General features: G+C 47.6%; 1 protein-coding gene across 1 annotated transcript; it reads left to right on the top strand.

Annotated features, from left to right (window-relative positions):
• Positions 1 to 771: 771 nt before the first annotated feature.
• On the top strand, positions 772 to 17891 carry SDR16C5 (short chain dehydrogenase/reductase family 16C member 5). Its single transcript, XM_019974115.2, has 7 exons — positions 772 to 901; positions 5341 to 5687; positions 9455 to 9586; positions 11658 to 11757; positions 14874 to 15018; positions 16054 to 16179; positions 17572 to 17891. The coding sequence occupies exons 2-7, from the start codon at positions 5343 to 5345 to the stop codon at positions 17663 to 17665; spliced, it is 942 nt and encodes a 313-aa protein (XP_019829674.2). The 5' UTR covers positions 772 to 901; positions 5341 to 5342; the 3' UTR covers positions 17666 to 17891.
• The last annotated feature ends 204 nt before the right edge of the window (positions 17892 to 18095 follow it).

Below are 18095 nucleotides of genomic sequence, written 5' to 3'. Positions count from 1 at the left end.
GGGTGTCCCACTTAACCCTCAGTAAACTCCAAACGCAATCTTGTCCTGACTCCCAGTTCTTCCTTTAGCACCCTATAATCTGATATTCCTTCTCATGCCATTCATGAAACTCCACACCCCCACTCATTTCACTGGTGACCTAGTAAATGATGACCAAAGGTTATTCGCTGATTATTATCTCTTATTTCTTCCCAACATATGTAGCATTGCTATGTCTCTGGATCTTTGTACACAGAGAAGATGTTCAATAAACAGGGGTCAGCGTTTGTTAACTTCTCGGACTTCTCCAGGCCCCCTGCCAGCTCTGCAACCACCAGCTTCCCGAGCTGTGCCACGCCCACATGCCAAGGCCCAGGCCGGAATCTGAGCAGCCAAACACAGCCCAGTTCTCGCCTCTCTGCTCCACACTGCAGGCCACAGGACAGTACCTGGTTCCTTCTCCGCACGGACCCGGCATCTGCCTCCCCCGTGTTCTCTCCAAGGGTCCCAGCCTCGATCTGCGTTTATGAAACGCTTGGGGAATTTTTTAATTGTTGGTGCCAGGGCCCCCTGTCAACCCAGCCATTCTGACTTGATAATCCAAGCTGCAGTCATGGGCATCGCAAATGTTAAACGTCCCCGGGGGATGCACTTGCCCGGAATCTAGGTATACGTCGGGTCCACCAGACAGAATTGTCAGCTTCCAAATATAGCAGCCTGGGAAGAAAAAAATAGGAAGGCACGCGCCCCCCGGGCTCGCAGAGGCCCGCGGGCGCCCCACCCCCGCGCGGGCGCGGCCGTCCCGCCCTTGGCCTTGGTCTCCAGGTGGCGCCAGGGATAAACCCCGAACCTCACCGAGCTGAAGCCAGAGACGAGGTGCCCGCGGCGGAACAGGCTGGCTTCTCTTCGGCAGCTGTCCCGGGTGAGTACCGAGGTCTCCGGGAGGCCAGGGTCATGCGAGGCCAGCCTGCGGCGTTAAGGTTAATGGGGGTGGCGGCGATGAGCGTGCGCGTTTGGGGATACCCGGCGGCTGGGTGCAGGGCCCCCGAGGCCCGCACTGCGTCGGCGATCCGCGCTCCCCGGTCCCCGAGAACCGAGCTGCCAGCCTCCCACCCCACCCGGGTGTCCTCGTTTTCTTCTGGACATTGTGCCCAGGTGCCCCACTCTCCCCTGCTCTGTGCACCCACCTTAGTCTGTCGCTGCCCCTCTCCAGACTCCCCCCCCCCACACACACACACAATTCACCCCGTGCCCCCTTAGCAGGGCAGCAGAGCCCTGGCCTGGGAGGCAGGCCTCATCTGTTTATGCTGCACCAAGTTAGCAATGGCACCCTACTCCAGTACTTTTGCCTGGAAAAAAAATCTCATGGATGGAGGAGCCTGGTAGCCTGCAGTCCATGGGGTGGCTAAAAGTCGGATATGACTGAGCGTCTTCACTTTCGCTTTTCACTTTCATGCATTGGAGAAGGAAATTGCAACCCACTCCAGTGTTCTTGCCTGGAGAATCCCAGGGACCGGGGAGCCTGGTGGGCTTCCATCTATGGGGTTGCACAGAGTTGGACACGACTGAAGTGACTTAGCAGCAGGACTAAGTGGGTAAGCCATGGAATGAAGACACCAAAGAAGTCTTAGCCTGATGAAATTTAACACATATTTGTTCCCTGACTTCCTAAGGAGCAGTCTTTACACTAAAAGAGAGCCAGACATTTACCTGTGTTCCTCAGTAAAGTTACTATTAGCCTCTTTCTCTGGCATAGCCGATTATCACAATTCATATGCTAGCTGGAACACCAATCACAACCTTAGCTGGTATTTATTTTGCTGTCACTATGCGCCTGGCACTCTTCTGGCACATTGTAGGTGGGTGTGGATGGGAGATAAACCTGGCAGCACTCAGATCTAGCCCAACTCCTCTCCTTCCACCCTCACCCTCACTCTCTGCCTCCTGGAGAGGGCTGTGCTCTGTGGCACAATAGGGACCTTTTTTTTCCCTCCAGTCTGCTCAGAAGTTTCACATGGGTTTGTTGTTGTTTAGTCGCCAATTTTTATGACTCAAGTTGTGTGCCACCCTGTGGACTGCAGCACACCAAGATCCTCTGTCCATGAGATTTCCCAGGCAAGAATACTGGAGTGTCAATCAAAAAAAAATACTTTATTGCTAAAAAATGTAACCATCATCCTAGGCTTCAGCAAGCTATAGTCCTTTTGCTGGTAAAGAATATTGCATTGATGTTGATCGCTGCTGACTGATCAGGGTGATAGCTGCTGAAGGTTGGGGTGGCTGTGGCAATTTCTTAAAATAAGACAACAATGAAGTTTGGGGGGAAAAAAAGAATACTGGAGTGGGTTGTTATTTCCTTCTCTAGAGGATCTTCCCAACCCAGGGGTCGAACCTGTGTCTCCTGCATTGTAACAGATTATTTTCTGGGAAGCCCTTTATAAGGAGCCGTAGAGATCATATTACACACCTCAATACCAGTGGTGCTAGTGGTAAAGAACCTGCCTGCCAATGCAAGAAACATAAGAATCGAGGATTCGATCCCTGGGTCAGGAAGATCCCCTGGAGGAGGGCATGGCAACCCGCACCAGAATTCTTGCCTGGAGAATCCCATGGACAAGAGGAGCCTGGCGGGCTGCAGTCCAAGGGGCCACACAGAGTGAGACACGACTGAAGCGACTTAGAATGCAGCATGCATTAACCTCATAAAGCTTCCACACCTTCCAAATTTCATATATGTTAACTTGTACTAGTAGAATCCCCCTGTTCAGAGAAGGAAACTGAAACACAAGAGATGCAACAGTTCTTACCAAGGATGCAGAGAGGTCGGTGGCAGATCAAGATTTCCAACCCACAGTCTCTAGACCTCACTACCTGTGCCGGTACCCCACAGACACCCTAAACCCCAAATGAGGGGGCCTCAGGAAGCCCAACTCTAGAGAACCTGGGAAGCATCTGCTGGATCCGGTTAAGAAGTGGCTTGTCCTAGGGCTTGTGTCACGCCAGCATGGAGACAAGGGAAAACTGAAGTCTAGAACCCCTGAAACGAATAACTTTCACGTCAACCAGGAGAGTGGTGAGGCTTCCAGCTATCTTCAGGGTGCTGGAGACGCTGAGGAGAGAGGTGGAGCATTGTCCTCCTGGCGAGGACATACATCATGGTGTCCCTGAAAGGAGTTGTCCACAGCCGGCCAGTGTGGGTTTTCTCACAGAAGGAGTGTTTCATGCACAGCCAGCTGATGTGGGTTTTCTCATGGAAGTAGTGCGGGTGATGCCAAGGCTGCCTCCTGGGGAGGGTGCCCAAGGTGTTGGCATCCCTGTGCAAAGTCTGATCCTCTTCCTTCAGGTCTGAAGGAATCCATCCCCTGACTGTGTGTTTAAAATGAGAATCTGAAGACCACTGTTCACCCATTAAGGTACCTTCTCTCCAAGTCCTTTGGGCCTGGGAGATTCTATCAATCATCCAGAAGCAAAGACGACAGAGAGTCTGAGAGCCATTTCATCCAAAGTGTGGTAAAGCTGCGTGCTCCACAGCAGGAAGCACTCATTGGACTGGAACATCCAGCTCCCACACCCCCACCCCCACTAGCATGCCTGTTTCCTGGACACATAGAGCAAACCTACCTCAAGGCTCACACTCTTCCATCCCTGTGCTGGATGGAAGCTGCTCCCAAGCCCTCCCTTGCCCCGTTCATCATTTGCACGTCCAATCAAAGGTCACTTTCCACAGATCTCGCCTGTTGCCTCCTCTGTTGACTCCCATCTAAAGCAGGTCTCCTGGCTACTCTCTAGAGTGCCCCCCACCACACACACACACTTTTCTTTATAACACTGCAGCTCTTACTGGTATATTCATTCTTTCATTAGACTCTTATCTCCCCAGGGCAGAGATTATGGGAGATTACCCACTCACTCAGCCCCATGGCCCAGCATTGTACCTGCACAGTATCCATGCCAAGGAAATGTGACAATGAGCTCACCTGGCCTACACAAACTAGACAGGGATCCTGGCTAAGCCACACACACATTCTTTCTGGTCCTTGGTCCCATCTACACATGCTTGCACGCTCACTCAGTCGTGTCTGACTCTTTGCAACCTCATGGACTATAACCTGCCAGGCTCCATCTGTAGAGAAAGCCAAGAAGCAGCAATTTAGTTTGCCACTTCCTAAGGGTCTGACCACGCTTCAAGCCATCCTTTAATGAATCTATGAGAACTAGTGTGTCCTCAGCCAAGCTTCAAAGTCAGTGTGGAACTGCTTCACTTCACTAATGAAGTCCATCTTCTGTCCTCACGTCCAACTCTCAGCTGGCCACCCCATTCAGGGAAACCCCAGCCCACAGCACAGTATGCCCCTTCTCTCCTCGTCTGGAGGGAATAAGACCTTCCCTTCTTTCTCAGGTGCTTGTTAGGAAAGCATCTTATAAGCTCATTCTCACTAAAATGTGAGTGACTGATAGGGTGGAGGCATTGAGCCCTGTTTAAGTTTGCCTTTTATTCATTCGATAAACTTGTCGGGTACCTTCCTGTGGGCAGTGCTGTGAGTCTGAGAAACAAGGTAACATCATAAAGCGCTAGCTGCAAGGCAGCATTGTGGTCACACATGCGCAAACATTCTCATTATACTTGCAAAACCACCCTAGAGCACAGGACCAGGAAGTAAGGAGACCGAGGCCCGGCGTGGCCTGCCGCAGGCTCCACAGCCAGACAGGGGCAGGGCCTAGCTATCTCACCCCTTCCCCAGATGTCATACAATTGCAGGGCCAAGTAGTAAGGGATGTGGCGTGGGGGCCTCAGAGCCTGGAAAATGGGTACCCTGTGCTGACGGCAAGTTGTAGGGGCCAAGGTTTAGAATGTCTAATTACTCCTCTTCAGGTACATTAATACAAGCAGGATTTCACATTTTTCTCTTGAATCTCAGATTTTAAATAACAACAGTGCAATGAGAAAACAGAAACCTCAAAGGAGGCAAAAAATAAAACCAGAAGGGAACAGTTGTGTCAACACGATAGGGTCAAGACCTTAAAGGTGAAATCAACCTACAGGACATATTATGGAGCAAAACCAGCTATAAGAAAGAGTGAGCTTCTGCTTTGGGTTAAATGTAGCCGTGGTTACAGTTTCTGGGTAACGAGCATTTCTGTCACCTAGAACACATAACAGGCATTCAGGGATGTGATGAGCTTGGCACGGTGATGCAAGTTGGTCAAGATGGTCCCTGTGGACCCCCTCCCCCCTTTCTCAGCTCAGAGTCTGCCACCAACAGGGATGTTTACATCACGATTCTTAGTTTCTTTCACTTCTGCAAGGGAGTATGGGCCCCATGGAATAAGGTCCTTACATGAGTCCCTCTTGCTTTATAGGTATGAGCCAGAACATGGCGCTCAAGCTGAAGGCAGCCAAGAAATTGCTCATTTTCTTAGGAAAATCAGTGTTGGCTCTTGTGGAGGCTGTAGTTTTTGCTATAATCCCAAAACCACGGAAGAATGTTGCTGGTGAAATCGTACTTATAACAGGCGCTGGAAGTGGACTCGGAAGGCTCCTAGCCCTCAAATTTGCCCAGCTTGGGTCGGTGCTTGTGCTCTGGGATATCAGTCAGGAGAGTAATGAGGAGACCTGCAAGATGGCTGTGGAAGCTGGAGCCACGAGGGTCTATGCCTATACCTGTGACTGCAGCCGGAAGGAGGAGATATACAGAGTGGCCAATCAGGTAAACCTGTGTGTTTGCTCTTCCTATGGGCAGTAAGGACTTGATGTAGTCTCTGATGTCCATCCATATTTGCCTTCCTCAGTGCTAATTTGCCTCTCTTTAAAAAATATCAGGGTGTGGGAATTAGCATTTTTGAGTTCTTGCTATGTGCCACACACCATGCTTGGCACCCTCTGAATTATACTCCTGGAAAGTCAGGCCTCTTATTATCTCCACTTCACAAATAAGAAAATGGAGACTTAGTGCAGGTGAGTTTCTCAGGTGACTTAACTGAGAAGTTTAGGTAATAAGTAGCAGAGCTGCAGGTGGGATGCGAGTCTCTTGACTCTGAAGAATGCCCTCTGGCCAGCTCATGTGCTGGTTGTCCAGGCCCCCTGTTGCCATGTAAGAGAAAGGCCATAGCACCCTTCATGGAGGCATAACAAAAACTGAGAAGCAGGGCTATTAAATAACCTGCTGGGAGTCACAGAGCTAGGGGAGGACCATGCCAGGAGGTGAAGCCGTATCTAGCCTGATCGCAAGTCCAGCTGTTTCCCCCACCCCCAACAGTGATTTCTATTCAACCTGCATTTCTCTCACGTGGTCATATGAAAAGTGAGTATGTTATTCATCCTAAAGACTCTTAACTGCAGCTGCCCCTTTGGTGATGGTAGAGAAGTATGTATAAAGAACACTTTCAGGAGCCCAGAGCTCCAGTGGATTTTGCAGGGCCTGAGGAGACACACGCCTCTGCGGTGGCCACTTGGTCTTCCCTCAGAAGGATTTCTCTAACCGCTCGTTGCACAAGCACTGTACACATCACTCTCCTGGACCACTTTTTTGTGGCTCTTGGAGTTCCCTGGTTTCAGGAGAAGGAAGAAAGTAGATGTGCCTGCTGGAAGGTTCCTGCCCAGCTTGTAGGCTCTAACTGGGTTCTGCTTGCAGCTTCTCATCTGACTTCCCAGTGGAGGGGTGTGCCAGTCTCTGGCCAGTGAGTTTCTTTTAAGTTGTGACTTTTGTCTTTACATCTTATACATGCGTTACCACCACCATCACCAATCGCAGGCTGCCCGGCAAGTCTGGGGATCCAGACCAGACAAGCTGGCATGGGCTTGTGTGGGGACCACCTTTCAAAGTGTGTGTGTGTGGGTGGGGGCGGGCGGGTCTGCTGCAGCTACTTTTGCAAACTAAGCCCTTTGCACTTGGAACACAATCTCCTGCCAGGTTGACTTCCCCTGGCTATGAGCCACTTCTCTGGCTATGAGCCACTCTTAAGCAGTGACTGGTTCACATTTAAAGAGAAAAGACCTTAAGATGTTCCTACTATAAACCAGCCATTTCCACCTCTTGTTCTTGATAAAAGAAAGGTAACCAGGAAATTTTTATCCCATAGAGGAATAATCAAGGCGTGGATTTTTAGAGCTGATATGACAGTGTTTTATTTCCACAGAACCCAGTAACTGAAATCTTGTGTCCCTAGATCATAGCTTGGGACTAATTTCAGAAAGTCCATCCTTGCCAACTGGCATCCGGTTGAGTCGTTTGTTGTTCAAATCACACAGTCCCATTCAGCGTGTGATTTTGCCCCAGGAAGAGTACCTTGACTGCTGTTCAGCTTTGATTTGACTTAATATTTTAGCCACTCTCCATATCAGACTTTAAGTTAGATTGTTTCCAGCACTTCTATCCGAAAACTTCAACATGAAACATGAGGTTTCCTTGGTGTCTATTGCAATCCTAAACTTCGCCGAGGCTACGGATCTCATTGGTTAGTGGACACCGAGCACGTCACCTTCCTTGCTGGGACTCATGCCTTCTGAGAGAGCAAGAGTGGCAGTGTCTGCTGTCAGTAATCCAGCCCCTCTCCCCCGCTGCACCACCCACACAGGCAGGCTCACACCCACATCTGCACACCCACACGAGTGCGCACAACACACAGAGCCAGAGACAGATGCACGTGGTGCTGCGGCCAGCAGTTCCCTCTGATTCGGGGGACACAGGGCCCCTGCTATGTGATACAAATTACAGGAATGAAAGTGCAAACGAAGGCAAGCCAAGGGACAGCCCCACCTGCCATCAAGCCTGGAAAACCCAGTGCTCAAAAACAAAAAAGAAATCTGACCAAGCCTGGGTCACTTGCTGACGGTTTGCTCTAAAGGGAAGGCTCCAGTGGTACTCCCAGGATTTTTATTTCTTAAATTAAAGTTATTAAGTATCTAGTCTGGCTGGTGCTGGTGCGACAGCAACAGGCGGGAGCCGCTCTGATCCTCCCTTCACAGACCTTACACCTAAACGTTGGTGCTGGGGAGAAGAGAACCAGTCAAGGGATGAAAACAGGACAGACAGGTTCTGAGCTCCTGTATGTTTGAAACATTCATATGACTATTATACTCCCTCGTTCCCTCCCTGTCCCACCCCCGTTGCTACAAGTGCCAGGGCTTGATTTACATGGCATGGTATCATGCCTGACATATCACCACATTCATTAAAAGGCTGTGCTGCTCATGCTTCATTTTCAGTTCAGTTCAGTCGCTCAGTCGTGTCTGACTCTTTGCGACCCCATGAATCGCAGCACACCAGGCCTCCCTGTCCATCACCAACTCCCGAAGTTCACTCAAACTCATGTCCATCGAGTCGGTGATGCCATCCAGCCATCTCATCCTCTGTTGTCCCCTTCTCCTCCTGCCCCCAATCCCTCCCAACATCAGAGTCTTTTCCAATGGGTCAACTCTTCACATGAGGTGGCCAAAGTATTGGAGTTTCAGCTTTAGCATAAGTCCTTCCAATGAACATCCAGGACTGATCTCCTTTAGAATGGACTGGTTGGATCTCCTTGCAGTCCAAGGGACTCTCAAGAGTCCCCCAACACCACAGTTCAAAAGCATCAATTCTTCGGCGCTCAGCTTTCTTCACAGTCCAACTCTCACATCCATACCTGACCACTGGAAAAACCATAGCCTTGACTAGACGGACCTTTGTTGGCATGCTTCATTTTAGCATAAGACAAAGTCACTAACCATGTCACTACTGAGTATCAGAATAACTCTCCCTGTAGGAAAGTAGTGTTACAGGTGTTGCAACCATCATAAGAAGAGGGGAAGATGAGTAGAAAGGCATTAGACTTAGATCTCTGATGTGCCATGAACTCTGCAAAGGAAATAGACATGCTTTGTTCTTAGAGTGCCTTGCAGCAAGCAGCAGCTCAGTCTGAGTTAACAAGGACAGAAGCATCTAAAACCACAGGAAAATAAATCCAGTTCACATAAAGAATTATGGGCACACCTCATTTTATGGCACTTCACAGACATTGCATTTTTTCTACCATCTGAAGATTTTTTTTTGCAAATTGAATGTTTGTGGCAATCCTGCCTTGAGCAACTCTTAACGGCACCCTTCTTTCGACAGCATTTGCTCACTTCGTGTCTCAGCATCACATTGTTTCTCATGATACTTCACACTTCCATTATTATATTTGTTCTGGTGAGCTGTCATCAGTGATCTTTGTTACTACAGATCAGTCAAGGCTTAAATGATGGTTGGCATTTTTAGCAAAAAAAAACATTTTTCATTAAGGCAACTTGTTTTTTAAACCTAAAGCTCTTGCACGCTCAATAGACGACAGTATAGTGTAAACATACCTTTTATATGCACCAGGAAACCAAAACATTTGTATGACTCAATATGTTGTAGTGTCAGCTTTACTGCGAGGGGTGTCTGGCACTGAACCTGTGTATCTCCAGGGTCTGCCTGCGCTGCCCTGGTGGTGCTGATTTCCTTATTCAATTCAGGTGAAGAAAGAAGTTGGTGATGCTTCCATCCTGATCAACAATGCCGGAATCGTAACAGGCAGAAAGTTCATGGACTGCCCGGATGAGCTTATAGAAAAGTCTCTTGACGTGAATTTCAAATCACATATATGGGTAAGTACTTTTTCTTCTCGTTATAAATGTCATTCCCAGGTGGCGCCAGTGGTGAAGAACTCACCTGCCAGTGCAGGAGACATAAGAGATGTGGGTTAGATCCCTGGGTCAGGAAGATCCCTGGAAAAGGAATAGCAACCCACTCCAGTACTCTTGCCTGGAGAATCCCACGGACAGAGGAGCCTGGCAGGCTACAGTCCATGGGGCCACAAAGAGCTGGGCACGACTGAAGCGACTTAGGCTTCCTCTTGTTCTCTTACAGTAATGGAAGTGTTGGTCACTCAGTCATGTCTGACTCTTTGCCAGGCTCCTCTGCCCGTGGGATTCTCTAGGCAAGAATACTGGAGTGAGTTGCCATTCTCTTCTCCAAGGGATCTTCCTGACCCAGGGGTTGAACCCAGGTCTCCTGCATTGCAGGCAGATTCTTATAGAATCCACTGCAGAGTGGACTCTTACAGCAGTACTGGTCTTAAACCACAGACTTCTCAGTTGTAGCTCAAGCTGTCCTCTCCTGATCCAACTTAAGCTCTACCTCCCCACACCTCTGCTCAGGGAATCCTGCAAAGACACAGCTGCTCTTGTGTCCTAATCATGTACTGACAGCCAGCGTCCTGTCTGGTACCATCCCAGCCACCTTGTGAATAAGCCTTCAAACAGCCCAGTGAGATAAGGGCTCACAGAAGTTAAAAGTGACCATGCTTAGACATGACCAGGTGACCTCATCATTTGCCTAAGGCAGGAACTCCCTTGAAGTGAAAGGAGGCATAATTAACAAGCAAACATCCAGCAGGTCTGTTTGGGGGCACACGAAGATGCACAGTCAACTTTGTTGTTGCTGTTCATTTGCTAAGTCATGTCTGACTCTGCAACCCCATGAACTGTAACACTCCAGGCTTTTCTGTCCTTCATTATCTCCCAGAGTTTGCTTGAACTCATGTCCATTGATTGAGTGATTCCATGCAACCATCTCATCTTCTCTTGCCCCCTTCTCCTCCTGCCTTCAATCTTTCCCAGCATCAGGGTCTTTTCCAGTGAGTCAGATCTTCACAACAGGTCCCCAAAGTATTGGAATTTCAGCTTCAGCATCAGTCCTTCCAATTCATATTCAGGGTTTTTGTCCTTTAGGATTGATTGGATGGATCAAGGACAGCACAGAGATCCTTTAGGACTCTCAAGAGTCTTCTCCAGCACCAGAGTTCAAAAGCATCAATTCTTCAGCCCTCAGCCTTCTTTGTGATCCAGCTCTTACATCTATACATGCCTACTGGAAAATCCATAGCTTTGGCTATGTGGACCTTTGTTAGCAAAGTGATGTCTCTGCCTTTCAATATACTGTCTAGGTTTGTCATAGCTTTTCTTCCAGGGACAGCGTGCCCACCAGCAGCCTGATAACTACGTGCCTTGAACATTAAAAGGCATGGTCCTGACTCTCAAGGAGAGGTGCCCACACTCAAGTTGCATTGTCCTGGCCTTTGCACAGACCAGTCACATTAGCCTCTCCAGCCACGCACACACCCTCGTTCTGCCCCTCCTGGCTCTTGCTCATGACCACGTCTCCCTGACAGGCCAGATGAGTTTCAAAACAAACTGATATTTTAAAACTGAAACCAACAGCCACATGTCCTGTGAACAAAGTTCAGGAAAAATTTGAAATTCAAATATAAGCCAAGGGAGGAAAAAAGTCACCATAAATCTAAATAACCATATCTTTGAGTGGTCTTACTGGTTTGTGGACTGTGGATACCACAATTAAGATTTTCCTGTACTGTTTCAATTATTGTTTTTGTTGTGTTTTTAAAAGTCAAATATGAGCAAATGTAAGTTTGAGTAAATTATTTTTAATAATTTAAATTCCCATTAAAATACTGGAATAACCACCAGCAAAATATTGATCCACAGTTTAAACAAGTTAAGATGGTTACTTGCCAGATATTTAAGTTTGAATGTCCCATTTCCTTCAGGTATTTTTTTGAACTTGAACAACTGTTTTCAATCATGATGATTATATAAACATCTGAAAAAAAATATAATGTGCTATAAAATGTTAAATATTTTACCTTGATCTTCTTAGACTTATAAAGCCTTTCTACCTGCTATGATTGCTAATAACCGTGGACATTTGGTGTGCATTTCAAGTTCAGCTGGATTAATTGGAATGAATGGACTGGCAGGTAAGAGAAATATGGTATTTCACAACCGCAGCTTGAGCAACAGCTCTGAATAATCAGCACTGACTTGGTGCATTAACAATAAATGGTAATAGATGAGGACATATATTCAGTAAGGTAAGTTGTTGAGAACTTGATCATCCAGCGAAACTGCCCAGCTGCTATACTTACACGAAGTTGAACTGGGCACTTTAGAATCATTAGGTCTTATGCAATCACTTGGAATTAATAAAAGACCTAGATGGGTGGGATAAGGAGGTGGGAGAGAAGCTCAGGAGGGAGGGAGTATATATATACATATAGCTGATTCATGTTGTACAGCAGAAACTAACACAACATTGTAAAGCAATTATCCTCCAATTTAAAAAAAAAAAAGAAAGAGACCCTACTTATAAATTCCTTACATAAGTGATTAGCATAGTCACCTTCCCCCAGACTCACCTGACACTGTAATCAGGGTGTTAAGGAGGATCCTTCTGGGACTTCCTTGCGGTCCAATGAATGAGAATCTGCCTTCCAATGCAGGGGCTGCAGGTTCATCCCTGGTCAGGGAACTAAGATCTCATATGCTGTTTAGTTGCTCAGTCGTGTCTGACTCTTTGTGACCCCATGGACCACAGCACACCAGGCTTCCCTGTCCTCCACAATTTCCCAGAGTTTACTCAAACTCATGGCCACTGATTCAGTGATGCCATCCAACCATCTCATCCTCTGTCACCCCCTCCGTCTTTCCCAGCATCAGGGTCTTTTCCAGTGAGTCAGCTCTTCGCATCATGTGCCCAAAGTATTAGAGTTTCAGCTTCAGCATCAGTCCTTCCAATGCATATTCGGGGTTGATTTCCTTTAGTATTGACTGGTTTTATCTCCTTGCTGCCCAAGGGACTATCAAGAGTCTTTTCAGGGCAACTAAGCCCATGCACCACAACTACGGAGCCCACGCTCTAGAGCCTGTGCTCCACAACTAGAGAAGCCCTGGCACACTGCAAGTAGAGAAAGCCTGCACACTACAATGAGATCCAGCGTACCCAAAAAAGAGAGAGGACCCTTCTGCCCTATGAATTTTCCATAAGTGGTCTCCCCTGGCTGGCAGCTTGGAGAAAATATCTTCACCCCAGGAAACCTAAAATTAACTTTCTTTTGCTGTTCCATTGGTTGGAGACTGGCAGGAATTTGTTGTCACTTCCATATCCCTTGCAACCGACTTGACATTAGCAGTGGGGAGAGGATAAGACATACAAGATCTTCAGTGAAGAGGGCCCACTGGGGAGCTGGCTCTAGGAAGTCCTGCCCTTCCCCTTGGGGTGCCCCCCAGAGGCTCATCCATCAGAACCCTAATTGCAACACTCAGGTAACAGACCAGCCAGCTTGGCTGACTCATAGCTGGTTCCAGTTTCATAACACTGGTCTCAGCAAGTACCTCTCAGCTGCTGGATAGGATTCCAGAACCACTTGTCACCCCAATATTAGCAGTCTGTACATGTCTCCCTATAGCCTGGGTCTCCCTGCCTCTGTCCTCCTTAGAATCCATCAGGTATTATTATTACCCCTCTCTCTCATACATCTGAGAAGTCACAGGTCCTTGACATACCACAGGTGTATTTACAGGGCCTGTGAATCCTTTGGTTAGACACAGCATCTCTGTCTTCAAATGCAGGTCTCTCCTCCCTGGCTCCCTTAGAAACAAGTATTCCCAGCATGGGCAGCAACTCCCCAGAATCAGAACCACTGGAGCTGCTACTTGGAATGCAGGTTCCCTGGCCAGTCTCGGGGGTAGAGGAGCTCAGTGAGCTATAGTTCTACCAGACGACTCATATGATCCCAGAGGCAGCTCAGGACCCCTCCTCTCACCTCCCTGCACCCCTTGCCACTTCTTCTGTGTCTTTCCCAGCGTCTGGGGCAGCAACTGCCTGATATCCTATGCCTGGCACGTGCAGCCTGGTTCTTGCTGGTTGGAGTAGCTGCTTCCCAGCAGAGCACCAAGGTGTATGTCTTCTGCTGTGTGAGGCAGAGGGAAGGATAAGTCACCTAAATGCCTTTTCTTCTCCTGACATTTCCATTCAGCAAACCGAATGCCCAGGTTTTGACTTGAAGTGAGTGTAACGGAGGACAGAAAGCTCAAAACTGACCCAGATACCACTTCCCCTGCATTTGAAGATAGTCAAGCAGTCGAGGTTGAAGGGGCAGTGTGTTCTTTGCAACCCCATGGAATATAGCCCACCAGGCTCCTCTGTCCATGGGTTTCTCCAGGCAAGAATACTGGAGTGGGTTGCCATGCCCTGATCTTCCCAACCCAGGGATCAAACCCCAGTCTCCTGCATTGCAGGTGAATTCTTTACTGTCTAAGCCACCAGGGAAGCCCAAATAAGAAAAACTTTATTTTCCTTCTGGAAGTGGAAGAATTTGAGTTGGAAGAAAACTTGCTCTGACAGGTATCATGACCAACACTGATCTCTACCGCCTAGACTCCCACTTGACTTATTATTAGTGTTTTTTTTTGTTTTTTTTTTTTTTGCCTGCCCTGGGTCTTCCTGGTGGTACTTGAGCTTTTCTCTAGTTTTGGCATGGAAGGGCTTCTCTTGTCACAGAGTAAGGGCTCTAGAGTGCATGGGCTCCATAGTTGTGGCTGGTGGGCTTAGTACCTCCAAGACATGTAGGATCTTAGTTCCCTGACCAGGGATCCAACCTGCATCCCCTGCATTGGAAAGCAGATTCTTGACCACTGGACCACCAGGGAAGTCCCTTGACTTATTATTTTATTTCTTCTTCTATGTGTCCTTCTGCCCATTTGGGCCAGAGTTCTTTGGGACAGAACCCACATCTGGTGCCCCATGTCAGGGCACAAGTGCCTTACCATCACTGCCATGGGAGTAAAGTTCGACTGTGTGACTCCCGGCAGCCCTGCTCTTCCTCAAGCCCACATGGCCATTGTCATCTGACCTTGACGTGATCACTGACCTTCCCACTCACACATCACCTCTTCCAGGCAGAGAAGACCAAGATCATGCAAAACAAGAACTCTGAAATGGCTTGTCTCTGCCGGTATTCGTGTTATGAGGAAATCTTCCTATAAAGCCATTTTAAAACTTTGCACTATATAATAGTATCGTTTGTCTTTTCAGATTACTGTGCAAGTAAATTTGCAGCCTATGGATTTGCTGAATCGATATTTTTAGAATCATTTACCAAGGGACAGAACGGGATCAAAACCACTATCGTGTGTCCATTTTTTATAAAAACCGGAATGTTTGATGGATGTACTACTGGGTAAGCATGTCGTTTGATTAAAAAGGAACTGTATTTTGAAAAATGATTGACCATCGATTTTATTTTGTTCTGGCTGAAGTTATTTAAAAAGACTTTTCCAGCATTCAGCCTGCTTTATAAACAGTTTTAGAATTTATTTCCTTAGATGTGTTAGTGATTAAGACACTGGGTTTAATAGTGATGGTTTATCAAGGCTTGGAGAAGGAAATGGCAACCCACTCCAGTATTCTTGCCTGGGAGATGTCATGGACAGAGCAGCCTGGTGGGCTGCAGTCCATGGGGTTGAAAAGAGTCAGACTCAAACAAGCATGAGCACCACACACAAACATCAAGGCTATACCCACGTCTTCAAGGCCACCCTGTGGCCTCAACCTGCTCCCCCATCTCCTTGGCGCTGCTGTCACACACCCCCTTTCTGCCACCAACTCCATCCTGCTCTCATCCCGATTCCACAGAAGAACGAGAAGTTGTTGAAGAGGCATAAATATCCAGTCTGCACTCATCAGATGACAGGCAGTTACTTTTCAAAGATGCGCTTTGCAACATTTAGGCCATTTGTTTAATTTGGTTTCACCACATGTGCCTAGTATAACATCATTGTATTAATTAGAATCCCTGTTTTCCACTTCAAATTCTAGTTATTACTCACCATATTGATAATAAGACAGCAAGTACAGAAAAATATCAAATCTGGAAGGAAAAGAAGCCAATAAACGATAATGTCTTGTGTGTGCATGCTTGCTAAGTCATTTCAGTCGTGTCCGACTCTTTGTGACCCTATGGACCATAGCCTGCCAGGCTCCTCTGTCCGTGGGATTCTCCAGGCAAGAATACTAGAGTGGGTTGCCATTTCCTCCTCCAGGGGATCTTCCTGACCCAGGGATGGAACCTGTGTCTCTTATGTCTCCTGCATTGGCAGGCAGGTTCAATACCACTAGCTCCATCTGGGAAGCTCACAACTGTTTTATTGTCCTTTTTAAGAATTGCTTTCTCTAATTTCTTTTTTTTTTTTTAACCCTCCTCCCCCTCCCCAAGCTGTCCTTCTCTCTTACCGATTCTGGAGCCAGAATATGCAGTCAGGAAGATAGTAGATGCTATCCTGCAAGAAAACATGTACCTGTATATGCCCAAGTTTATATACTTCATCGTGTTTTTAAAAAGGTAATGTTTCTGCTCCTATTAATTCTCAACGTGCCAGTCCAGTCAACAGCTTACTCCACAGCCAACAGAGAGGAGCCATTTTTTTTTTTTTAATAAAATCTGGTTGGGAGCACTTACTTTATATATAATAATGCACAGAGGTTGGTTTCAAATTAAACAGTGTCTTCATATTTGAAAAAACAGGTGTGCGTTCCTCAACATGAGCAAGTTTTCTGATTGGAACTCCCAGGGCCAATAATGATAGCTGTTTCTTTATTAGGGAAATATGTTCAATAAATAGTCTGTTGAAACCTCTAGTGGGGCAAACATTTCCTATGGAAGACCATGCAGTAGGGCTTCCTTCTTCGGTTAGAAGGCAGCACTCTCTGGGGTCCACATAGAATGGGGAACTCTGCCCAGCCTTGGGGTGGGGATTTCAGGACAAAGACAGGAAGGAAGGAACCGTGTGGAATGAGAGGAGCCATTTAGAAGATAACTGGCAGTGTTGGGGGCAGGGTGGGGAAGATAACCATTTTTTGTATGTTTGTTTATTTATTTACTTTGTTTTTGTCAGTGCTGGGTCTTCATGCTGCGTGGGCGCTTCTCTAGTTGCAGCGAGTGGGGACTACTCTGTAGTTGGGGTGAGCAGGCTTCCCACTGCTGTGGCTCTTCCTGTTGTGGAGCAAGGGCTCTAGTATGCATCCTGATTTAAGCGTCAGGATGGCCACATGGAGAAGATAATGTTTGACCAGAGACCTGAACCTGTGAAGGGCAGGAACCCCCTGGATATCTCAGGCTGCCTCCAGAGGGACCGTGAGCCCAGGGCCCTTCTCTTGTCCCCACTCCTAGGACAAGTCTCCGGTTGGCTGACTGTACCCTTCCTCGTCCTGCAGTGTGAACGTCATGATGGACAGGATCAAAGTGTCAGGAGGGGCGAGCAGGATGGAGAAGATGGACAGTCTTAGTTGGGTCTTGCCAAAGCTCTGAGGGGCTATTGCATGGACTTCTCTCTGTTGTCCAGGAAAGAAAGGTCAATGACCTCTTTGGACAGTGGGAGGAACGGAGTGTTGAGAGCCCAGTAGCACTGTGAGCAACAGGGTGAGGTTGCAAGGCAGGATCAAGACTCCTCAAGGCTGCATGCTTCCTGTCCATCATTACAGAATGCAGTCAGGCCTTGAGACTGACACGGAAGTGAGTGAATAATGTAAATAAAGCAAAGAGAAACACAGAGATCCTGGGCCGGTGTCCTCACACATGATGGACGAGCCCCAAGTGACCACAGGACAGGGACGTTCAGGTGGGCGTGAGTGACTGACGCCTTCTGCAGCAAGTCAACGGCCCTGCTTTTCAGTGGAGCTCGTAAAGATGTTCCATGAATGATAACCAAGATGTTCCCTCTTGTGTTCTCTTTAGCTTCTTGCCCCTCAAGCTGGGGCTGCTTTTGGGTGAGTACCTGGGGGCCTTTAATTTAATGGATGGCTTCACTGGCGCCAGGAAGAAAAACTGAAGACCGATTCTGTGGCTGACATCCCCAGGTACCCACAGTTACACAACATCTATTTCAATGAAGAAGTGTCTTTGTTGACAGAATGTACCTGGAGACCACAAGCACCAGTCTGCTGTCTAGACTAGTATTTGCAACCAGTGCCTCTGAAAATAATGTTGCGCTCTGTTTTTCTGTTGAGTTTTTTTTAATTAAAAAAAAAAAGTCCATGTTTGGTGTTTGCTTGCAACTGCTGTGGAAGTGATTGTTGCTGTTGTTTTAGTTACTAAATCACATCCGACCTTTTGTGACCCCATGTATGGAAGTAAGATCATCTCTCTCTCTTGTGAATTGCCCATCATTTTGGTTGGGGGTCTGTGGCTGAACATACACTGGACAGGGGAAGTGAGGGCTGAGAAGAAGCACCCAGCATGTGGAGGTGGGGTGTCCTGAG

This window comes from Bos indicus, chromosome 14 (assembly GCF_029378745.1).
Source record: "Bos indicus isolate NIAB-ARS_2022 breed Sahiwal x Tharparkar chromosome 14, NIAB-ARS_B.indTharparkar_mat_pri_1.0, whole genome shotgun sequence".
Taxonomy (NCBI): domain Eukaryota; kingdom Metazoa; phylum Chordata; class Mammalia; order Artiodactyla; family Bovidae; genus Bos; species Bos indicus.
Note: the sequence above shows the minus strand (reverse complement) of the source record. Positions and strands in the feature narration are given on the sequence as shown.

Excerpts from the sequence above, each read along its gene's own strand:
- SDR16C5 (XM_019974115.2), top strand. The coding sequence starts at position 5,343 with ATGAGCCAGAACATGGCGCTCAAGCTGAAGGCAGCCAAGAAATTGCTC. Across the intron at positions 5,688-9,454 it reads TATACAGAGTGGCCAATCAG|GTGAAGAAAGAAGTTGGTGA; the intron begins GTAAACCTGTGT and ends TATTCAATTCAG. Across the intron at positions 11,758-14,873 it reads TGGAATGAATGGACTGGCAG|ATTACTGTGCAAGTAAATTT; the intron begins GTAAGAGAAATA and ends TTGTCTTTTCAG.